The following is a 25,652-nucleotide window of genomic DNA, read 5'->3' on the forward strand; positions in this document are numbered from 1 at the left end:
TCCTGTAACCAAACCAGTTTCATTTGTCTAGCTGTTAGGAGTGGCTGGATGTTTCTGTGCTGGGACACCTTGTCCCAGCTCTCTTTCCTTTCTTTGGATTTTATTTGAGTTTTTTCTCTCTTTCTTGTTAGCTGTTATTTTATCAGCGTTAGTTAGTTCTTCGGAAGAAGAGGATCATGTGGGCTGCGTCTCGGGCTGACCTCCCTGGTCGCAGGTTGTGGGTCAGTGGTTTCTCAGCCCGCCATCGAGCGTTCAGTCAGGTATCGCTCCTGAGTTTTCTGAACGACCCATCCCTGTGTCGTGCAGGGATGCCAGGTGAGGTGGCTACCTCACCGGACGCTGTGCGGTTTCTCAACCCACCTCCTGATGCGTCCTGGATGCGACTCTCCCTGCCTTATGTTCAGCGGTTTGTTCGCCTGTGCGGGTTCCCCACGCCATGTTAGAGGTAAGTGTATGTATGTGGGGACCTGTCTTTCTGGGGGGTGTCAGTCTGGGACTGTGTTACCTTACCCTGTGTTCACAATATTACTGTCTCCCTATCCCTCATGTTGCATGCTGTGGGCTGCAGGAGGGGGGGTTGTGCTGCACTCTGTGTCAGTTTGTATGTGAACGGCTGTGTGCTGTGGGGCTTGAATTTTCTCATGCTTGGGGCACATTACAGCGCCGCTGCGGCAGTTTAACATGTTTCCTTTTGCTGGGCAATTAGGATGTTTCTTTTACTTCACCCTCATGGGGTGTGGGAGCGGCAGTTTCGGCGCCAAACGGCGCCATTTTGGCTGCGATCGCTCCGGCCGCATGTTTTACATGCATGGCGGCCATTTTCTTGTAGCCTCCATAGGCTTTAATGGAGCGCCCTGTATACCAGCATTCAGGAGCACCGCAGGCAGCAGCAGCAGCGATATCCAGGTTCATTTCCCTCTATTCCCTGTATCCTGCCTTGGTTTAATTGTCCCTGTGGGGGTCCCTTGTGTGGGGTGTTTGTGTGCAGTGGGCTACGATCGCAGCGCTCTCTTAAAGGGGCGGTCACCCATTTATTTTACTGCTACAGAGGCATGGATTCTCAGGAAAACAAATTTCCTACAACTTTAGTGGGGAGCCAGGGGTCTGTACTCTCCCCCCATGGGGGGGATTTGGCTGCGATTGTGGCTAGCCTTGCGACTCAGGTGCAAATGCTGGTGGCTGCTCAATCCACAAAGGCCCATTGTTTCAATTTCCTCTGATTCAGAGGGTGATGGTACTGGGGCTGCTGTGGCTGGGGTCTCCTTTTCGGGGTCCCGTTCCTCCCTGGACCTTGTCGGGTCAGATATGGAGGCTGAGGTGGAGGGGGTTGATAATTCTCCCCCTGGCTCGTTCTGAAGAGCTTGCACTCATGGATGAATTGGTTGCTTCTATCAAGCAAACACTGCGGTTAGAGGAGGAATCATGTCCTCCAGCTGCCTTGGCGGCTGATGGGACGCAGAAAAGGCGCAAAACGTCGCAGGTGTACCCCTGCACTGCTGATTCAAAACGCTGTAAAAGAACAGTGGCGTAATATACGCAAGCCATTTGCTGTACCTAGTAGTTTTAAGCTACGCTATCCCTTTACGCCTGCTACTGATGAGCGCTGGTGTATTCCACCGCCGGTGGATCATGCGATAGCTGTTTTAAACAAATCCACTGCGATTCCGGCTGAAGACACCCCGGTGTTCCGGGATGCCACGGACAAGAGAATGGAATCTCTTGCCCGTCACACCTATTCTATTATGGGTCCTATGTTAAAAGCTTTATTCGCTTCTCTTATGGCGACCCAGGCGGTCGCGAGCTGGACGCAGGTGCTTAGGCGGGTCCTGGTGGCTGATTCTGCCCCCCAGGCGACTTTGGATATGGTGGATAAAATCCACCAGGGTGTCATGTATTTGTGTGATGCGGACCTGGATATGGTTCCGTTGGCTGCACGTGTACACAGTGTGGCGGTGTTAAATCGCCGCCTGGTTTGGTTGAAGTGTTGGTCTGTGGATCAATCTTCCCGTGAAACCTTGGCCAATCTGCCTTATGATGGTTCTCGCCTTTTTGGCGAATCCTTAGATGCACTAATTAAGTGAGTCACGGGTGGTAAGAGCACGCTCTTGCCTCAATCCCACAAGCCCAAGGCGGCTCCTGGTAAGAAGGAGCCGTGGGCAGGTAAGCAAAAGTCCGGCCAATCCGGTTCTGCGGCCCACAACAGTGCGGCCTGAAGGGGCGCCCTCACCCGAGTCTGGGGTGGGGGGACGCTTGCTCGGTTTCTCTCGGCCATGGCTGTCCCGGGTTCGGGACAGGTGGGTTCAGGAACTCGTTCGATCTGGCTACAAGATCGAGTTTCTCTCTCGGCCGATGAGCAGATTTTTTCCCTCAATTCTTCTGTTATCCCCGGAGCGTTTGCGGGACCTGCGCCTAGCGGTGCAGGACCTGAGGGCTCAGGATGTGGTGGTCCCGGTACCTCATCGGGACAGATTTCGGGGGTTCTATTCCAATCTGTTCACCGTGCCCAGGAAAGAGGGCAAGGTACGTCCGATTCTGGACTTGAAGGCGCTGAACCGCTTTGTGCGGGTGCGCAAGTTCCGCATGGAATCCCTGCGGTCGGTGGTGGCTGCCCTGGTTCCGGGGGAATTCATGGCTTCCATCGACTTGAAGGATGCGTATCTTCACATCCCCATTTTCGGGGGTCACCAGAGGTACCTTCGATTCGCCATAGCGGAGGATCATTACCAATTTGTGGCTTTGCCTTTCGGTCTCGCCTCGGCTCCGAGGGTGTTCACCAAAGTGCTGGCACCGGTTCTGGCCTTGTTGAGAGCCCAGGGCATATCGGTCCTGGGATGTCTGGACGATATTTTGGTTCGGTCTGCGACCAACCAAGGTCTGGTGAAGGATCTGTCCGTCACGTTGCAGACTCTGCAAGAGTTTGGTTGGACGATCAGTTTCCCAAAATCAACATTGTGCCCGTCGGTCCGCCTCCCGTATCTGGGAATGATTCTGGACTCTGTCCAGGCGAAGGTCTTCCTACCGGACGACAAACTCAGGGCTCTTCGGGAGGGAGTCAGGTCCCTCAGGGACAATCAGTTCTCGTCCATTCGGACGTGCATGCGGTGTCTGGGATTGATGGTCTCGGTTTTCGAGGCGATTCCCTTCGCTCAGTTTCACACTCGGGGTCTCCAAGCGGAGATATTGTCCAAGTGGGACGGGCGACCGCACTCTCTGGATCTTCAGATATCCTTCCGTTCTGAGACCAGAAGGGATCTTCTGTGGTGGCTTCGGTCCCCCTCGGTGTCGGGGGGCAAGTCTTTTCGTCCCCTTTCGTGGACGGTGATCACCACGGACGCCAGCCTGTCGGGCTGGGGTGGTGTTCTGGGCGTTCTGTCCGCCCAGGGTGTTTGGTCGCAGGAGGAATCCTCCCTTCCGATCAACGTTCTGGTACTGCGAGCGGTACTCCTCTGTCTTCGTCGTGGGACGGACAGTCTTCACGGCTGTCCGGTCAGGGTGCAGGCGGACAATGCCACGGCGGTGGCTTACATCAATCACCAAGGGGGCACCAGGAGTGCCCAGGCGGCTCGAGAAGTGGCCGCGATTCTGTCTTGGGCCGTGACGCAGGTCCCGACAATACCAGCTGTTCACATTCCGGGAGTGGAATATTGGCAGGCGGATTATCTGAGCCGCCAGACCCTGGACCAGGGGGAATGGTCCCTTCACCCGGATGTCTTCCAGATGTTGTGCGCGAAGTGGGGTCTTCCGGAGGTAGACCTGTTCGCATCTCGTCTGCACAACAAAGTTCCACGGTTCGTGGCAAGGACGCGTGATCCTCGGGCAGACGCGTCGGACGCGTTGGTTGCCCCGTGGCATCAGTACCGACTGATGTATGCGTTTCCACCGGTTCAATTACTGTCCAGGTTCCTTCGCAGGTTGCACTCGGAACCAACTGCGGTGATTCTTGTGGCACCGGACTGGCCTTGCCGGTCCTTGTACGCAGACCTCGTAAATCTGGCAATCGACGTCCCGTGGCGTCTGCCTCTTCGAGAAGATCTTCTGTCGCAAGGACCGATCTTCCATCCTGCTTTACAGTCGCTGGCTTTGACGGCCTGGCTGTTGAAACCGAGGTCCTGAAGGCCAGGGGTCTTTCCCCTGAGGTCATTCACACCTTGATCACTGCGAGGAGGTCTTCCTCGGGGAAGGTTTACTACCGTACTTGGAAGGCATGTTTTGCCTGGTGCGAATCCAGGGGTTTCTCTCCTACCACTTAATCAGTGTCTAGGGTGTTGCCCTTCCTTCGGACGGGTGTTGTACAGCGTTTGGCGCTGGCTACGATCAAGGGTCAGGTGTCCGCTTTGGCCGTTCTGTTTCAACGTCCTGTGGCATCTAACGCTTTGGTTAGCACTTTTGTGCAGGGGGTACGTCATCTGATCCCTCCTAGGAGGGACCCTCTGCCCCCTTGGGACTTGAATCTAGTCCTGTCTGTATTGCAGCGTGCTCCTTTTGAAAGGATCAGGAAAATCTCGCTGTCTTTGTTATCCAAGAAGGTCGCCTTTTTGGTGGCTATCACCTCGGCTCGTCGAGTGTCGGAGCTGGCGGCCTTGTCCTGCGAGTCTCCGTATCTGGTTGTGCATTTGGACAAGGTGGTCTTGCGACCTAACCTTTCTTTTCTTCCAAAAAGGATTTTGGACTTTCATCTCAATGAGGACATTGTCCTACCTTCGCTCTGCGCGAAGCCTAAGCATCCGACGGAGGTGCTGCTTCACTCCTTGGATGTTGTCCGGGCGATTAGAGTCTACTTGAAATCGACTGAGTCTTTTCGCAAGTCGGATGCCTTGTTTGTTCTTCCGGCAGGTCCTCGGAAGGGCATGGCGGCGTCGGCTTCTACCATCGCCAAATGGATCAGACAGACCATTGATCAGGCCTATGCTTTGAAGGGGAAAGTTCCCCCTGTACCTGTGGAGGCGCACTCTGCCAGATCTCTGAGTACGTCTTGGGCCTGTCGTCATGGGGCCTCTGTGGCCCAGGTGTGTAAGGCGGCGACTTGGTCGACCGTTCACACTTTCACAACATTCTACAGAGTAGATGTTAAGGCATCGGCTGATGCTTCCTTTGGCCGCAAGGTTCTCGGTGCGGCAGTTCCCTAGAGCCCTTGTTACGGGTTCTTTGACTGTTTGGGACATTTGTTCTTTCCCTGGGTTTTCTTGCTCCTGTTGAGCGAGTGTTTTGTTCTTATGCCCAACTGGGTTCCTTCCTTTGGTAAGGTTCCTTTCTCTGATGGGGAGACGGCGTTGCCTTGGGCGCGGCTGCGTTCTTCCCACCCCTCATGTTTACACTGCTTGGGGACATCCCATTGGTGATGAATATGAAGGGGCGGCGACTGTCGGAGGACGTAAGAGAAAACGGAATTTTTGTAAAATCTTACCTGTAAAATTCCTTTCTCTGAGTCCTCCGACAGTCGCCGCCCCCGCCCCTCTTTTGGGGTTTTTCATGTACTCTCTACTGCTATTTCACTGAAACTGGTTTGGTTACAGGAAGTGGAGGGTTATGTACTGAGGGGACCACCCCCTGGGGGTGGGGATATGTTAAAAGTCTTTTGTACTAACATATTCTATTGCCTAGCTACTCCTACGGATAAGAGGACATAACCCATTGGTGATGAATATGAAGGGGCGGCGACTGTCGGAGGACTCAGAGAAAGGAATTTTACAGGTAAGATTTTACAAAAATTCCGTTTTCTTTTGGTGGTATTTGATCACCTGTGCGATTTTTTGATCACGCGCTATAAACAAAAAAAGAGCGTCAATTTTGCAAAAATAACAATATTTTTCACATTTTTTTATATGAAATTCCCCCCAAAAAAAAAGTAAAAATCAAAATTTTTTAAAATTTTCGGCCAATTTGTTTTATGCTACATATGTTTGGTAAAAAAAAAAATCGCAAAAAGCGTATTTTGATTGGTTTGCGCAAAAGTTATCGCGTTTACTAACAAAGGGAAAGATTTTTGTCATTTTTGTTGTTTTTTTTTTAACGCGTAATGACGGCGATCTGCGATTTTTTTTGCGGTACTGCGACATTGGGGCGGACAGATTGGACCCTTGACTGACATTTGTGACACTTTTGGGGTTACCAGTGACATTTCTACAGTAATCAGTGCTATACATATGCACTGTTACTGTAAAAATACACTGGTTGTGAAGGGGTTAACTTTATTTGGAAGGGAGGGGCTGTGTGTATCCCTAGGGGCGTGCTTTCTACTGTGATTGGCTGTGGCTTGAGCTATAAGGACACTGATCAACGGATCTACATACTAGATCTGTTTTATCAGTGTCTTTACAGCGAGGAGAATGACAGGCAGCTTGTTTACACAAGCTGCCTGACATTCTCCCTCTCCCCCGCCGATCGCCGAGTGACCGGCGGACATCGGGTCCGCTGGTCACACGCGCGGGGGGGGGTCCGTGACCACGCGGGAGCGCGCCTCCGGGGGCGCGCGCTCGCTCCCTAGACCCTCACAAGCTAGTGACGTAGCCCTACGTCACTTTGCCTGTGAGGGGCTGACTGCCGACGTAGATCGGCGTTAGGCAGTCGGCAAGTGGTTAAGATTTCTTCTGAAGCCTGATATAAATGACACAACACAAAAGGCTCTATTCACAAAGATAAAGCCCCAGAATAAGGATCCTTATTTTTCAATAAGTGAGAATAACCAAGTTCAACAGGATTTAAAAGCACAGTCCCATGGCTAGAGATGAAAATAATTGTCCTTTATATATAAAGCTTTGTTTATATATCCCGGAGTCCAAATTAAATTAACACTCAAAACAGCATTTGGGCCTCATGCACATGGGTGGTTTTGCTCATGTGTATTTTTTAGGGGTCAGTTAGGCACAGGTGCAGCGTCCACCCCCACTGCCAGCAGCCTGTCATTAGCCCTTAGGCCTCTTTCACACAGCGCCTCCCGTTTTGCGGGATTGCTCAGCTGATCCCCTCTGGGCAGGTGGATGACATGTCAGTCTTCACTGTGCAGAGCGGATACAGACACAGTTCCGCTCTCCTCTATGGGGAAATCAGGTGAAAACGGACAGCCTGTCCATTTTCATCCAATCATATCCGATCTGCCAGACAGATGGAAAATAGCATGGATTTTGAGGACAGGATCAGATTAGATAGTGGCGAACGTCAGTGGACATGTCACCACGAACATCCGCTGCTCCATAGAGGAGACTGCAAGGTGCGATCAGAACCGACTGAAAAACTGACCTTGTAGGCCCATAGACTAAGCAAGTATTTAACTGTTACAGTGTAGAGGGGACCCACTGTAAGGAAAATTTTTACTTCTGCCTGGTGTTGAGCTCCAACTCTTTTGCTTCATATGTAGATACTATAAGATAAAAAGGAAAAAAAAAATCTTCTAAAGCCTCATACACACTAGTAGATTTTTTTCCTTGGTGCCATCCACCTGTTAATGGAAGTTGGTGCTACAGTATCTCACAAAAGTGAGTACACCCTTCACATTTTTGTAAATATTTTATTATATCTTTTCATGTGACAACACTGAAGAAATTACACTTTGCTACAATGTAAAGTAGTGAGTGTACAGCTTGTATAACAGTGTAAATTTGCTGTCCCCTCAAAATTACAACACACAGCCATTAATCTCTAAACCGCTGGCAACAAACGTGAGTACACCCTAAGTGGAAATGTCCAAAGTGTCAATATTTTGTGTTGCCACCATTATTTTCCAGCACTACCTTAATCCTCTTGGGCATGGAGTTCACCAGAGCTTCACAGGTTACCACTGGAGTCCTCTTCCACTCCTTCATGGTGACATCACAGAGCTGGTGGATGTTAGAGACCTTGCGCTCTTCCATCTTCCGTTTTAGGATGCCCCACAGCTGCTCAATAGGGTTTAGATCTGGAGACATGATTGGGCAGTCAATCACCTTTACCCTCAGCTTCTTTAGTAAGGCAGTGGTCATCTTGGAGGTGTGTTTGGGGTCGTTATGTTGGAATACTGCCCTGCGGCCCAGTCTCCGAAGAGAAGGGATCATGCTCTGCTTCAGTATGTCACAGTACATATTGGCATTCATGGTTCCCTCAATGAACTGTAGCTTCAAAGTGCCGGCAGCACTAATGCAGCCCCAGACCATGACACTCCCACCACCATGCTTGACTGTAGGCAAGACACTTGTCTTTGTATTCCACACCTGGTTGCTGCCACACACACTTGACACCATCTGAACCAAATAAGTTTATCTTGGTCTCATCAGACCACAGAACATGGTTCCAGTAATCCATTTCCTTAGTTTGCTTGTCTCAAGCATCATCTTTAGAAGAGGCTTCCTTCTGGGACCACAACCATGCAGACCAATTTGATGCAGTGTGTGGCGTATGGTCTGAGCACTGACAGACTGTCCCCCCACCCCTCCAACTTCTGCCGCAATGCTGGCAGCACTCATAAGTCTATTTCCCAAAGACAACCTCTGGACATGATGCTGAGCACATGCACTCAACTGCTTTGGTCGACCATGGCGAGGCCTGTTCTGAGTGGAACCTGTCCTATTAAACCGCTGTATGGTCTTGGCCACTATGCTGCAGCTCAGTTTCAGGGTCTTGGTTGCTCGACATAAAGATGGCTTAGATTGCCAATTCTTTTTTTTTTCGAGCCTCAGAGAGTTCTTTGACACGAGGTGCCATGTTGAACTTCCAGTGACCAGTATGAGAGTGAGAGTGATAACACCAAATTAACCACACCTGCTCCCCATTCACACCAGACCTTGTAACACTAATAAGTTACATGACACCAGGAAGGGAAAATGGCTAATTGGCCCAATTTGGACATTTTCATTTAGGGGTGTACTCACTTTTGTTGCCAGTGGTTTAGACATTAATGTCTGTGTGTTGAGTTATTTTGAGGGGACAGCAAATGCACACTGTTATACAAGCTGTGCACTCACTGCTTTACATTGTAGTAAAGTGTTATTTCTTCAGTGTTGTCACATGAAAAGATATAATAAAATATTTACAAAAATGTGAGGGGTGTACTCACTTTTGTGAGATAGTGTACATAGATTACTGTTCATACCTACTTTATCCCTCTTCTGGTAAGGAGATTGGACTGTCGAGGTAGTGTGGTGTGCTGTAAACTCACACTGAATCTGGTGCAGGGTCTCATCTTCTTTCATCATAGAATATGGACTGCATTAAACTCATTGTAGCGCTGCATAGACTTTTTAGCCCCCGTTCACACTGGGGCGACCTGTGAGGTGACCTGGTCGCCTCACAGGTCGCCGCAGGTCGCCTCCCATAGGGAAGCTGCGGACCCGTTCTGATAGGAGCGACACAAGTCGCTCCGACTCAGAAAAAGGGTCCGGAGCTTCTTTGGGGCGACCAGGAGGCGACCGCCATAGACTTCAATGTTATGAAGTCCGTGGCGGCCGCTCCGAGGTAGCGGCGCGCTGCTCGCACCGCGACCTCGGAGGTCACGGTGCGAAGTAGCGTCGCCCCAGTGTGAACGGGGGCTTATGTATTTTTATTTGAAAACATTTATGCTGGCTGCTTTTATTCATTTTCACTTTGATATATGTGATCAGATTACTCTATAGCGGGGATACCCCCACAATTTTTTGACTATATATTCATAAATAGCAGCGCTTAGATCCACCCTCCCAAATTAAACGTGCATAGCAGCTAGCATATTATGCAGAATATGTAGGCCATATACAAAAACAATTAAATAGAAAAATGCAGCATTATCACTTTGAGTCACACAAACAAGTGTGCCTCAATTATACTAATAAAAAAAAAAAAAAAGTCTCTCAGAACATGGAGCCCTGAAAATGTATTATGTCAGTAAATATACTAGAGTGCATAAATTCTTCCTTGTAGGCTGAAGAAATAAGTACAGATTCACAGAATTTTGTCAGTGGAAACATATCGTCCCAAATGGTGCTTTCAGCATTTTGCCGATAGAGAAAAAGGGCAGTGAGAATGATAATGGTGCCGAAAATGCACATGATTTTGCCACAATTTCACTGTGTTTAAGGTTTGTTTTTCATAGGTCAAGTGACTCAAAAAGTGCATTTAAAAAAAAAAAAAAAAAAAACACAGGTGCATAATTGATGCGATCTTGCTGGAGTTTGTAATGCATTTCAACCAGGAGATGCTTTTTTTTTTTTTTAAACTGACTAAAAACAAAGCAAGCAAAAAATTTAACTTTACAACAGAAGCGCAATGAAAACATACATAGAATTTAAAGGGATGTATTTTTCTTGAGTTTTTCTTGTGCTAAAGGTGCCGATAATGACCGACAGTAAATTCATAATATTAATCAAAAAGTTGAATATATTACAATTGTATATAAAAATATATATATTTTGTAAAAAAAAAAAATTCGGGTTTGGTTGACGTAGAACCATGGACAAATTTTTTTTTTTTTTTCATTTTGGAGTAAGGGAGGGACATGACCCCGGTCCAAACAGGAAGTGAGAGGAAATCCCTGCAAATTAAAGGGGTTTCTTGGGGACCAGAAAACTTTTAACTTTAACTTTCAATGATAATGGGTCTAGTGTGTTCCTGTTCACCGGTTCAGGTGCGATTCAGGTTCCAATTTTGCCTGAATTCACACCTGAACTAGACCCAAAAACGCACAGGACCCTTTTGGACGCCCTGGACATGTGTGAACCGTCTCCATTGAGAGCCGGTCACACTCGCATGTCATGCGAATTAGCACAAATGTGAACCCAGCCTTAGGTCAGTGTCAAAGTTAGAGTCAGGGTCAAAGGTCTGTCTATTTTAGGTAGGATTAAAAAAATTATATATTATATATTTTAAATTAGTATCAGTGTCTTTGTTTTAGATGGGATAAAAAAAAGCTCTATTACGGGTACAAATAACATATACATATGTGGTATTGCTGCGATCGTCAAGAATTTGTTTTAGATTGCAAGAGTGCAAGAATTTATTTTAGATTGTCCTTTGGTGGTAGGTTATGGTACTAGCAAGAAATATACTGCTAAATTAAAAATATATATACATTTTTGGGCCAGTTTTTATTTGATAAAAAAAAAACAAAATTAAATAAAAAATAATCATTACTTAAAACCTAATTTTATTTTATTTAGAATAAAAGTACTTGATGATATGTAGTTTTACTAACATGTTAAAGCTGCAAAATTGGGTTCAGGGGTTAGCATTTGTTTTACCCTACATCATGAATGAGGGATAAAAAATACACACATGTTTTGCATGAATATGAAAATCGGTAATTTTCCCCTTGAATAAAAAAAAAAAAAAAAAAAAAAAACACACAGATATCACTTCCAGATACATGTAAAATGGAAAAAATAAACCTCCTCAGTTTTGAACCTAATTAAGGGCTCATTCACACCATCATTTACACCAACGCTGTCCCAACACAAGGACAAGAAAAATAGCCCTTTGACCTCAACTAAAAGCAGCTTCTCTCAAATAAGCTTGGAGGACTGTAGGAAATTGTATTTTACCAGCAGGAGGCCATTGTCTGAAATGATTCTGAAGTTTCTCCAAGAAAACAGAGGACTAGAATTAGTCCAAACAGTTAGGCGAATTCCAGTTTTATTGAAACCCCCACTAGGGTAAGAGATATTCAGGGATAGGAAGAGGTGTGTTAGGTCCCTGCACCGACAGTTCTGCAGCCACCTCTAATAAACCTTTTCTTTCCTACATACAGCTTGGCTTCATAGCAATAAGCCCTATGTCCGAGATCTGTATAATAATTTAAAAAGTGGAACGTCACTCTCCCAATCAACATTGATAATCTTTGATCCTTATGCTGCTAGCATTAGAAAACAGATAGGAACGTACATCATATTTACTGGTTTTAAACTTTTTTTTTTTACATTTCTTCAGTTTCTTGCGTAGGCAAATTATATAGTACATCCCAGGAGGCTTCAGGGGGAGAGGAGAGGAGGAGGGGTTTTCTCACCTAAGCACAATCTCCTGTATGCATGCCTATGCTTAGGGCAGATAGATTCCAGGAAGTAAATGCTACATGAATCCTTTTCCCTTACTCAAGATGGCCACGAACAGAAATGCTAGAGGGTTGTTTTTCAAAGTGATTTCTCAACAAAATAAAGCATGGAGACATGGACAGATGGAGGAGTTTGCTTTGAATATTAAAACATAATTAAATAGTGTTACTGGTTTGTGGAGTTCACATGCAGTGAAGATCTGCTTTAAAAATGGGCATCGGTAAAAATTCCAACAATTGGTATTTTAGGTTTAATTCAGACTCCTAAACACAGCACGAAATGTGTGCAACTAACTAGAGAAATAACTCCAGTGCTGCATAAAGTATTTTCTTTTTTCACAGACTGGTGAATCATTAAAATATTTTATAGCCTTAGGCACTAGATCCTCCAAAAGATTAAATATCCATGTCCTCATCAGCAGAAAATACGGTTATTAAAGTTGTGCAGACTTGACAGAACATTTTCCACTTGGAGAAAAACCAGATCACTAACATCACCCACTGAAAAATATCACACCAAATACAGTGATCAAGGAAGAGAGCAAAACAAAGGTTACCAGCATGCCTCACTGGACAGCTATCACAATTCTATAATAACCTTTGCTTTTAATACATAATATTCTGCATTTTCCTTTCTTTCCTAGGGCATTTAAAGTGGAATTTGGGATATATACACACACACACACACACAGTGCCTTGCAAAGGTATTCACCACCCCCCCGGCATTTTTCGTGTTTTCTCGTCTCACAACCTGGAATTAACAAGTCAGGATTTGCATCATTTAATTTACAGAACATGCCCACAACTTTGAAAATATTTTTAATTTTATTTTTATTGTGAAGTAAACAACAAATAGGACAAAATAACAGAAAAGGTCAATGTGCATAACTATTCACCCCCCTAAAGTCAATACTTTGTAGAGCCAACTTTTGCGGCAATCACAGCTCCAAGTCGCTTTGGATAAGTCTCTATGAGCTTGTCACATCTTACCACTGGGATTTTTGCCCATTCCTCCTCGCAAAACTGCTCCAGCTCCTTCAGGTTGGATGGTTTGCGCTTGTAAACAGCAATCTTTAAGTTTAACCACAGATTTTCTATTGGGTTGAGGTCTGGGCTTTGACTAGGCCATCCCAACACATTTACATGTTTGCCCTTCAACCACTCAAGTGTTTCTTTAGCAGTGCGTTTAGGGTCATTGTCCTGCTGGAAGGTGAACCTCCGTCCTTGCCTCAAATCACGCACAGAGTGGTACAGGTTTTGCTCAAGAATAGCCCTGTATTTAGCACCATCCTTCTTATCCTCAACTCTGACCAGTTTCTCAGTCCTGGCTGCTGAAAAACATCCCCACAGCATGATGCTGCCATATCCATGTTTCACTGTGGGGATGGTGTTCTTTGGGTGATGTGATGTGTTGGGTTTGCGACAGACATAGCGTCTTCTTTGCTGGCCGAAAAGTTCAATTTTAGTCTCATCAGACAAGAGCACCTTCCTCCACACATTTTGGGAGTCTCCCACATGCCTTTTTGCATACTCAAAACGAGCCATTTTGTTTTTTGCTGAAAGTAATGGGCTTTTTTTCTGGCCACTGCCATAAAGCCCAACTCTATGAAGCGTGCAGCTTATTGTCCTCCCCATGTACAGATACTCCAGTCTCTGCTGTGGAACTCTGCAGCTCCTCCAGGGTTACCTTAGGTCTCTGTGTTGCCTCTCATATTAATGCCCTCCTTGTCCGGTCTGTTGAGTTTTGGTGGGCGGCCTTCTCTTGGCAGGTTTGCTATAGAGCCATGTTCTTTCCATTTGTTTATGATAGATTTGATGGTGCTCCTGGGGATCATCAAAGATTTGGATATTTTTTTTTTTTTTTTTTTAACCTAACCCTGACTTGTACTTTTCAACAACATTGTCCCTTACATGTTTGGAGAGTTCCTTGGTCTTCATGGCAGTGTTTGGTTAGTGGTGGCTCTTGCTTAGGTGTTGCAGCCTCTGGGACCTTTCAAAAAAGGTGTGTCTATGTAATGACGGATCATGTGACACTTAGATTGCACACAGGTGGACATCATTTCACTAATTATGTGACTTCTGAAGGTAATTGTTTGCACCAGAGCTTTTTTATGGGCTTCATAACAAAAGGGAGTGAATACATACGCACATGCCAATTTTTGGTTTTCTATTTCTAAAAAATAGTTTTATGTATATATTTTCCTCATTTCACTTCACCAATTTAGACTATTGTGTTCTGATCCATCACATAAAATTCAGATTAACAAAACATTGAACTTAAAGCTGTAATGTAACAAAATAGGTAAAAAGTCAAGGGGGTGAATACTTTTGCAAGGCTGTGTGTGTGTATGTATGTGTAATATATATATATATATATATATATATATATATATATATATATATATATATATATATATATATATATATAAAATACACACACACACACACACTTATACCCCCCACCCCCTCCTCACACCTATACAAACTAACCTGTGCAAGAGAAGATCTGTATGTTTACCTACTTGATTCCGCATCGGTCCGGTCATATGATCCCTCCTGTATCAGCCAGTGGCCACTACAGGGGAGGGGAGAGGGGGCTCAACAATAACTGGTAATGCCTGGGTGCAGTGACATCACTCATAGGCTCCCATCTGCTGTTGGTTCTCTCTTCCTACCCTGCAGCAGCGCTGGCTGACATCATATGATCGGACCAGCCTAAAATGGGGTAACTATGCATGCATTATCTTTCTAATACAGGTTAGTTTGTAAGCGGGGAGAGAGTATTTTTAAGATTAGTTAGGTACAGTATATCCCGAAAATTCCACTTTATGTAACTGTAGTGACAAGTTTTTTTAAACAGAACATTTAAACCAGTTACTGTCAACCTAATAGAGAAGGGGGACATTCTCTGAAAACTATAGAATATTGTGAGACTATGGATATTCTACAAGAGATTGTTAGAGACTACAGACATACTACGGCGGTAGCTGGAGACTAGAGATGTGCTGCTAGAGGTGGACAGGCACAGGGGACTTTCAAATGCTTAAAATTAAAGAAAAACAAACAATGGTCCAAATTTTTTCTATTGATATTCTCAAAGCAAGAACCATTAAATAAAACCTGGAAGGGAAAAAAGGAGTGATTTTGATATGATTTCAGGTCACATACTGATAGACTCTTAATAGTATCTAGGCAGGGAAAACCATGCCTACTGGCTAATGGGATTTAAGGGCAGCCTAGCAAATATAAAAGGCTGCAGGTTGGAAATCAGAGATTTAAACCAAAGGAAAAACAAAATGGGATTTTTGCCTTCGTGTAAAATCCATTTCTCTGATGTTCATCGGCGGACACAGCTCCTGTCACTCTTGACCATTGGGTTATTCTGCCCCCTACAGGAGTAGGACACCAAGCAGAAAAAAATTGGGCTACACCCATAGGCAGTCCCAGGGGGTATACTCCCTCTTCCTGCTATAGTCACACAGTTTTGTTACAAGCAGTGTCAGGAGAAGAGGGGTGGGTGCTATGTTCTTCACTGAACATAAGCGAAATAAAATTTACGGAAAGTAGAAAATCCCATTTTCTCTTTCATTCATTGACGGACACAGCTCCTGTCATTCTTGACTATTGGGACGTCCCAAAGCAGTGTTAAACATGAGGGGTGGGAAACAGCAAAACATTCCCAAGGCTAAACAGTAGCCAACCAGGCAACAGGGGCCCAACCAAAACAACTGGAGCTCATCTGAGAAAACGATACACCCTCAAGGAGGATCAGGTCCTCTTAACAGCAGCCTGCAAAACCTTGCGGCCAAAGGAAGCATCCGCAGATGCCAACACATCCACTTTAGAAAACTTTGTAAAATTGCTCACCGACGGCCAGGTGGCCTTGCAAACCTGCATCACTGACACCTGATGACAGAAAGCCCAGCAGGCACTAAGCACCCTACTAGTGTGCCCCTTGACAGGGAAAAGAGGAACCTGACCCCTGATGGATTAGGCCTGAACCACCGTCTGTCTGATCCATCTGGAAATGGTCGCAGAGGAAGCGAACAACCCTTTGTGAGGTCCAGGTATGAGCACAAAAAGATTGTCTGTTCCTAAAAGACTCCGTAGCTGCTAGGTACACCCTAATTGCCAGGACCACATCTGAGGCATGCAAGGCAATTTCCTTCGGATGTTTAGGCCTGGGACACAGGGAAGGCAACACAATGTCTTCATTCAAATGAAAGTCAAAGACCACCTTAGGAAGGAATGATGGACAGGAGTGAAGCACCATCTTATTCGCGTGAATCACCAGATAAGATGGACAGGATAACGCCGCCAGTTCCAAAATCCTGCGCGCAGAGGTGATAGCCACCAAAAAGGCCACCTTCTGGGACAGCGTAAGCAGGGGAATCTCCTGAATATTTTCAAAGGGAGCCTTCTGTAGAGCTGAAAGCAACAAGTTAAGATCCCAAGGCGGCAACAGAGCCCGCACAGGAGGAACCAAATGTCGGATATCCTGTGTAGTAGTCTGGGCAAAAGCTTGACAATACAGATCCCATGGGACCACCAGCGTGTCTGTGGCATCCGCTAGTGGATCCCTTGACAAATCCCTCCAATGATCCAGACAGTCTGATCGCTCGGAGTTCCAAGACATTGATCGGTGGTCTGGACTCTTCCAGCGTCCAGATCCCCTGAGCAGAATGCTTGCTGAGGATGCCTGCCCAGCTGGACAGGCTGGCCTCCGTGATGAACACTGTTCAATACTAGGGGAGAAAGCATTTTCCCAGCCGAAGCGTCGGAGCAAAGCCACCATATCAGGGGCTCCTTTGTTCCCCGACTCAGCTGGATTTGATTGTTCAGAGACTGCGGAGTCTTGTCCCACAAGGTCAGAATCTCCCTTTGCAGGGACCTCGTATGGAACTGTGCAAAAATAACTGTCTTGAAGGTAGATACCATCAGGCCCAGCATCTGCATGCAAGTTTGGAGGGATGACCATTTGTTGGACAGGAGGATGCGAATTGGAGGCTGCAATTTCGGGTTCATCTTCAGGGTCTCACGCACAGATCCAATCAGTGCATCCACCAGAGCCTTTTCGTGCACAGTCGCAGACGTGGAGGAATCATCCTTACTATCAGAGGATTCCAGATCAGATGAGGCAGGGGAGGGCGGGGGGGCGCGTTTTGCTAGCCTGTGCCCGCAAGCCACCTCCATCCAAAACAAAAGGACTTCAGGACCACCGTCAGTGCATGGATGGATGGTTGGGACCCGAAGGCTCAGAGAGGGGGGATCAGGTGGGGAAACGTGCACCAAAGGCTCCATAAGTCACCAGGGGGACCCCACAAAAAAGTGTAACACACTGCTAAGGGACAACCCCCCACCGCGCTGGCAGCACCACCAGGTCACCAAGCACAAGGCACAGAGAAATCCTCAGGAAAGGGGGGGGCCCCACCAGACTCACCACCCGCTGACACAGTCACCTGCAAACATCAGAAGAATCTGCACTACACGTGCGGCGATCAGGACGCTAAATGATCCAGGAGTCAGCACCAGGGGATAAGGAGGGGCTCCCCCGCCAAAATCATTAGGGGCTTGGCAGGGGGGAACCTTTGGTAAGGAGGGGAACCCGGGGGTCCGACCGTCCCAAGGAGGGGCCCACGTCCACACCCAACACCCTCCAAGGATAGAGGGGGGGCAGCCACTGACCATACCAGGAACCAGGTGGGCACTGCTCCAGACAGATCCTCCTCTCCATCGAAATGTCGGGCCAGGAGGAAAGCTGCGACTCTGGCCGAGGCCAGGTTGTATGTGACCTTGCGAGATGTTTAACTCGCAGGGCCAGCCCCCATCCAGTGGAGCTATGTCGCAGCCAACCTAGCGCGGAGCTGAGGCGCACTCACAGTTGAAAGTAGGTCTCATAGGAAAAATCCAGGAGGAAAAAAAATTTTTCTTTCAAAAAAATGTTTGCCAGGACCAAATATCCCAGCAAGAAACTTGTCCTTACATCTGACTAGGCAGATAAAAAAAAAAAATAACTATAGCAGGAAGAGGGAGTATTACCCCTGGGACTGCCCATGGATGTAGCCAGAAGTTTTTTCTGCCTAGTGTCCTACTCCTGTAGGGGGCAGCATAACCCAATTGTCAAGAATGACAGGAGCTGTGTCTGTCAGTGAATGAAAGAAATAGAGAAAGCTGTGTAAAGTAAATATTTCATATAATGAATTATGATCACAACATGAATATGATTACTATTTGCAAAAGTGTTATTATTAAGGGAAATTCCAAGAAATATTAAACTCTCTATTTGACCATGCTCTCTGCAGGTTAAAGTGAGTGTAAAACAACCAATTCTGTTTAAAATAGAAAAGCAAAACATTTTTCTGGATATAAAATAAAACATTATAAATACCTTTTTTCACCCCCTTTATATAGGTGATCACATTCCCTCTCTTCTCCGCTGCATAAGAGCTGGGGGGAGGAGAAGCAGCAGCAGCACACTGAGCTTCCCAGTAAACGGCTGTGCAGCAGGGGCTTGTCAGGACAAGCCTGATCTTTGGGGGAGAGTACACTGAGTTCCCAGCACTGCCAGAGAACTGAACACGGTGTGTTCTCCTGCTTTGGAGTGGTCAGTTTTTTTTTTTACCTGTTTGAGACCAAGCGTCCCTGTCGGCTGTTTTGTTTCAGAACAGACAGGGATAGTAGGAAGCAATTTATTATTTGCAGGGGGAACGACAGAACAGCACTTCACAGCTATACTGTAACTTAACCTGCGTTTCAGTTTTTAATAGGAAAGCAGAAGGACTGGCAGGAACACCAGGGATTTCACATATAGGAAGCAATACAAAGAACAGGATACTTTCTCATACAAGTACAAGGAACAGCAGGCATCATCATGAATATAAAGTGTTGGGGTAACAAATGCTTTAAAACAATGGAGTGCCAAAAAAAACAGCTTTATTCATATTTTCTCCACTTTATAGACTACGCTGTCCTGCAAAGGTGGCAGGGGACAGAACTAAGAGCAGTCATCTCCTTTATAAGATTTATTAAAAATAAAAAATGATGCATTATACTAAATATTTTAATTGCATGGACTGACCACATACAGTAATCAGATAGTAACATTTTTTTATATATACACATTTGCTTGTGCACACAAATTCTTACCATCAAATCTGTTTGGAGAATCACATCCCTTCTGAGGTGTGGCCACACGTAGAAAAATCTGTTGCCTCCAAGAATGTCGCCGTGTTCTTACTGGGCTTCTAGGTTCCACGTCGCTATTGATAGATGTGCAGTCAAAGTCACTAAACCAAAGACAAGAATGTATAAATGGTCATATACCTGGGCAGTTATACAAGTGGTATTTGGATGATCCCTGGAAAACTGATAACTCTACTTACACAGACAAATTGTGGAATGAGGCTACCTGCACACCCTCCACAAAATCAAATCAGTTCTACAATATTAAAACGTTACAGGAGGACTGAATGCAGAGCATTTTTTCCATTCTCGATAAAGTAAGGGAGGTTTATTATCTCTATTTTTTTATTTGCAATCTCTGTCCCACTGGAGAGATTTCCCTACACTTTCTGATCCACAGCGAAGAAAGGAAGTTGGGAGGAAATCACTTGTTGTCACCAGAACTAGTGTCCTTATTGGAAGAGTTCCTCCCCGTTTCTGTTCTGGTGACAACCCAAAATTTTGGATTTTTGCTTTCCCTGATAACAGTAGGAGTTTTGCTTACCCTGATAACATTAAATAGGACAAACAGAGAGGTTGAATCTACCTAATGGAAGTACAGACCACAATAAAAACCCGAAAGGTGTTCTAATACCTCCATTCTATTACCCATGCAGCAAAGAGGGTTTCTGGATCTTGCACAGTCACAATGCTCTTCTCTATACTGTCTCATTGAAGAAGGCAAGATTCTTGTAAACATCGCTGGGCCCGTACTGCAAATAGTACATTTACCATTAAGCCTCCTCCTTTTCTTGGGTCCCTTGCTGGCGCTTCAGGCCCCTCTTTTTTGGCAAGAGCCACATGAAAAGCCACTTGCCATGGGGGCACCCCTGCAGGTTCCCTCCCAAGCAAGCCTGTCTGCATCTATTGACCCAGACTGGGCAACTCGGCCCCACTCCCCCATCACAGCATTTGACAGCTATCAATCTGCCTAATGAGGAGAGGGAGCAGTGAGAGACGCTGCTCTCCTGCAGGTAAGTCTTCTCAATGATGACAAGAGTAAGAAGCATTTCTCCCACTGACTGTCACACCAATGTGTCATGAGTTGTAGATTTTTCATTTTTAGCAGGCGTTCCCTGAAACCAAAAAATTATTTTAAGGGTTCCTCTGTGTTGAAAAGGTTGAGAAAGGCTGCTCTAGTTGTATAAATAGGCCCCATCAGAGGGCAAAAAAAAAATGAATGAGGAGGGTATGTGGTTTCTCCATAATCTGCCTACGGAAAAAGGTTTATTGATTTTTTTGGGATGCAGTGTCTGGAGAGACCTTGATTACATCTTTGAAAGGAGAAGATTGGAAGTGCCCGAAGCACTCCTAGCAGTGACTTCAGAGAAATTCGGAGAGGTGCCTGGGAATTGCCAGTGAAGTAGAACTGGAAACTGGTATCAATATTTTAATACTGCTAGAGTACCTGAGAGATAAAGAAGGTAAATTATGATTTGGCCAGTATTTATCTTCAACACTGAACCCCCTAGGAGGGGCCCAACAGGAAATAACAAGAACACAGTATTCCTGGCAAGATCAGCAGGTATTTTCTGTATATGCTGAAAATGTTCTTAGCTTGGGGGGGAAAAATAAATAAATTCAGCCACCACATCTGAGGACTATTAAATTGCAACATCTTGCATTTTTGTTATTGGGTATGTGGCTCTTTTTCTATTATTGAAATTTTGGACTGGGTTGGAAAAACTGGATTTTTGTCTTACCGTAAAATCCTTTTCTCTGATGTTCATTGACGCACACAGCTTCATACCTTCTTTGACCGATGGGTTATGCTGCTCTCCTTAGGAGTAGGTCACTAGGCAAAAAAGGGTTAACAAAGCTTGACTACACCTTTAGGATAGTCCCAGGGGGTATACTCCCACTTCCTGATCTAGAATCTCAGTTTTGTAACAAGCAGTGTCAGAAGAATACATAAACCAACTCCACAGAGGAGTGGGTGCTGTGCCGGTCAATGAACAGCAGAGAAAAGGATTTTACGGTAAGACGAAAATCCAGTTTTCGCTTTCGCTCATTGACTGACACAGCTTCATATCTTCTTTGACCGATGGGACATCCCAAAGCAGTGTTAGAATGAGGGGGGGGGGGGGGGACACAGCAATAAACATTATTCCCAAAAAGGGCTAAACTTCGCCAACCAGGTGAACCAGGAACAACTAGAGCTCACCTACCAGACAAAAACACCCTCAGGAGGCAGAAGTTTATGTCACAGCGGCCTGAAAAACTTTGCGGCCAAACGCAGCGCCTGCAGATGCGAAAATATCCACCTTGTAAAACTTGGTGAATGTGTGTGTACAGAAGACCAGGTGGCCGCTTTGCAAACCTGGACCACTGGCGCCTGATGACGGAGGCCCAAGAGGGACTAAGCGCCCTTGTAGAATGCGCCTTAACAGGGAAAGGAGGAACCTGACCCTTAATTGAATAGGCCTGCACCACAGTCTGCCTGATCCATCTGGAAATGGTCGCAGCAGATGCAGCCTGCCACTTACGGGGTCCATCCGTAACGACAAAAAAGGAATCCGATTTGCGAATTGACTCAGTCGCCGTCAAGTACACCCTGATGGCCCAGACCACATCCAAGGAAAGCAAGGCAATTTCTTTTGGATGTTTTGGCATAGGACACAATGAAGGCATCACAATATCTTAATTTAAGTGGAACCCCGAAATGACCTTAGGAAGGAAGGACTGACAGGGACGTAGCATCACTTTGTCCCTGTGAACCACCAGGTAAGGCGACCAACAGGATAACACATAGAGCTCAGACCCTGCATGCAGAAGTAATAGCTACCAAGAAGGCCACTTTCTTTCTGTGACCAGGTAAGCAGAGGAATTTCACAAATATTTTCAAAGGGCGGTTTTTGAAGAACCGACCGTACCAGATTAAGATCCCACGGGGGCACCAGGGACCGTACCGGAGGAGCCAAGTGGCGAACTCACTGCACGAAGGTGTGAACCAAGTCATTTGTGGCAAATGGCCTTTGGAAGAAAATTGCCAAGGTTGAAATCTGGCCCTTAATAAAGCCCAGGGTCAAACGCTGATCTACACCTCTTTGTAGAAGCTCCAGCAGACGTGATAACGAAAAGGAACAGGGAGATGTTGTGGAAATGTTATTGATATTGGTGTGGACATTTTTTTAGGATGTGTTTTAGTTAAATTGCCATTATATCTCCCAGTGTCAGTTTACCGGTAATCGCTATGTACAACAATTATGGATTTAACTGGCCTTGAGGAAAAGACCTGTAATTGTGGAAACCTTCCATTAAATGAAGACTGCACGCTACTTGTAGCCTGATCATCCCTATCAGCGGTGCCAGTATGGATCCCTGGCCGCACAAATGTATATTAGCCAGCCGGGGCCTCGGTATTCACTGATGGAGATATGTTTGTGATGTGGAATTCTTTAGCGTTTTGATAATATCTGCCCTTTTGCTAGGATTAATGGCTGGTAGCTTTCTGTTATGCTTGATCCACATAACTGAAATACTGCTGCTATTGTCCTTTGCAAATAAAGTCTCGTTCACTGGAACAGTAGCATGATCACTATCAAACATGGTTTTTATGAACTATATTATATAGGATTCACTCAGGTTATGATGGGAGTGCATGCACACGTATTAGCGGGGCAACGTTCATGAGATACACGCTAGTTCTATTGCATAGTGTTTGGCGGCCCTTTTTCCTACACGTGGGTTTCATTGTAGTAATAGCGCATGGTCATTCGTGCACTCAACGGCGGGAAACTCAGGCTACCAGTCTTACCAGGCCCGCGTACCAAGCCGACGAGGCCAGTCTGGGGCCACCAGAATTACTGGAATCCCTTCTGCCTCGATTCTGCGCATAAGTCTCGACAAAAGCTGTAGTGGAGGAAAGGCATACAATTAGACTATACTGGCCCCAAGGGGCCACCAGAGCATCTGCTAGAGGGTCTCGAGGCCTTGCCACAAACCTGGGAACCTTCTGATTTACACGGGAGACTAACATGTCCACATCGAGGGTCCCCCACCGGAGACACAGTTGTTGAAACACTTCCGGGTGAAGGGACCATTCGCCCAGACTCCCTGCCTGTCGACTGAGGTAGTCCACCTGCCAATTTTCCACCCCTGGAATGTGCACAGCAGAGAGGGCTGGAACAAAGCATTCTGTCCACTTTAGAATGCCGGCCACCTCTTTTGCAGCTAGGGCACTTTTGGTGCCCCCTTGGTGATTGACATATGCCACACCTGTGGCATTGTCTGATTGAATCCTTACCAGACACCCCTGTAGACGATCCATCCACTGGAACAGGCAAAGCCCAATCGCCTGAATTTCCACGATGTTGATCGGCAGACTGGACCCCGTACGAGACCAGAATCCCTGGGCTTAATCTGTGCCCAAGACACCTCCCCACCCGGACAGGCTGACGTCCGTGGAAACCACCGTCCAGTACAGGGGAAGAAAAGACTTTCCCTGCCAAAGCTCCGGAGAACGAAGCCACCAAATTAGGAATCCCCTCGTACCCCCAACTCAACAGGATCAGATTGTCCAGGGACCATGGATTCGTGCCCCATTAGGCTAGAACAGGGATCTTCAAACTATGGCCCTCCAGTTGTTCAGGAACTACAATTCCTATCATGCCTAGTCATGTCTGGGCATGTCAGAGTTTTACAATGCCTCATGGGATGTGTAGTTCTGCAACAGCTGGAGGGCTATAGTTTGAGGATCCCTGGGCTAGAATCTCTTTTTGCAGAGCTCTGGTATGGAACTGAGCAAATGGAACTGCCTCGAAGGTGGAGACCATCAGGCCCAGCACCTGCATGCAAGTCCTGAGAGACGACTGGTGATTGGACAACAGGAGCCGAATCGCATGCTGAAATTTTAACAGTTTTGTTTCTGGAAGAAACACCCGGGCTGAGGCTGAATCCAGAGTCCGACCGAGGTAGTCCAGCTTGTTGGACGCGGTCAAGGCTGACATTTAAAATATTAGAGTTCAGCCGAACTCCTGCAGAGTTTACACCATGATGTCCAGATCTACCTTCAGGACAGACGAAGACTCTACTCTCAGAAGAAGATTGTCCAGGTACCCCAGCACCAAGATCCCCCGCTGCCTGAGTAAGGCTAGCACTGGGGCCAACACTTTTGTGAACACCGGAGAAGCTGAGGTGAGACCAAAAGGGAACGCCAGGAATTGATAGTGCTCCTCGCCTATGGCAAAGCAAAGAAAATGATGCCCGACATAAATTGGAATATGAAGGTAAGCGTCCAGGATATTGATGGAGGCCAGAAAATCCCCTTGATGAAGGTAAGCCACTACCCTGCAAAAGGACACCATTCTGAATTTCTGAACCCGCAGAAATTGGTTCAGGGCCTTGAGGTCCAAGATTAGACGGACCTTGCCATCCTTGCTGGGAACCATAACCATAAATAGGTTTAAATAAAACCCCTAAAAACATTCCGACTCTGGAACTGGTACAATGACTCCTTGTGACAGTAGATCCTGAACCGCCCTGAGAAGGCCCTGAAGCCGACCCAGGGACAGGCGCATGTTGGAAGGAAAGAACCTTACCGGGGGCAAGGGCCGAAACTCGATCTTGTAACCGGACCTGATTAACTCGTGGACCCATTTGTCTTGAACGAAAGTGGTCCACGGGTCTGGAGAGAAGCAAAGACTTCCCCCCATCCCGTGTACGAGTGAGGACGAGAGAAATCCGTCAGTACCTTTTTGGAGGTCTGGTCCGCAGACCAGCATTTCAACCAGATCATGCGGCGCAGAGTCACCGCTGTCACCAACACCCTGCAGGCTAAAGGGGCCGCATCCAGGGAGGCATCACAGATATACTGTAACCCCTGTATCCACCAGTCAGCCAGCTCAGGAGGATGCTGACCCCCTTTCAAATACGGACATAAAAGCTTTGCCCATTCTGTTAAGACCAAGGTTATGGCAAACACTGGCCTCAAAATTGAACCTGCCACAGTAAAAAGGTGGCGGACCAGAGATTCAGTCTTCCTGTTTACAGGGTCTTTAACCACCTCAATACAGGGCACTTAAACCCCCTTCCTTCCCAGACCAATTTTCAGCTTTTAGCGCTGTTGCAATTTGAATGACAATTGCGCGATCATGCAACGCTGTACCTAAACCAAATTTGTGTCATTTTTTCCCCACAAATAGAGCTTTCTTTTGGTGGTATTTGATCACCGTCAGGTTTTTTCTTTTTTGGTGCACAAATAAAAAAAGACTGAAAAGTTTGAAAAAAAAAAAAAAGTTTTTTTGTTTAGGTTATAAAATTTTGTAAATAGATATGTTTTTTCCTGCACTGATGAGCACTGATGATGCCGCACTGACAGGCACTGATGAGGAGACACTGATGGGGTGGCACTGATGGGGTGGCACTGATGGGGTGGCACTGATATGCAGCACTGATGGGCACTGATAGGTAGCACTGATATGCAGCACTGATGGGCACTGATATG

The 25,652-nt window shown here is 46.4% G+C and overlaps 1 protein-coding gene across 7 annotated transcripts in view; it reads right to left on the reverse strand.

The window, feature by feature from the left end:
- Positions 1-25,652, reverse strand: part of TBC1D1 (TBC1 domain family member 1) — a 379,700-nt gene that overhangs the window by 92,675 nt on the left and 261,373 nt on the right. For all 7 annotated transcript variants that reach the window (XM_082248068.1, XM_082248069.1, XM_082248071.1 and 4 more), the window contains one exon: positions 19,133-19,272. In XM_082248068.1, coding sequence (XP_082104194.1) covers positions 19,133-19,272 — 140 coding nt within the window. The remainder of the gene's footprint in view (positions 1-19,132; positions 19,273-25,652) is intronic.

This window comes from Pelophylax lessonae (genome assembly GCF_965119305.1).
Source record: "Pelophylax lessonae genome assembly, chromosome: 1".
NCBI lineage: Eukaryota > Metazoa > Chordata > Amphibia > Anura > Ranidae > Pelophylax > Pelophylax lessonae.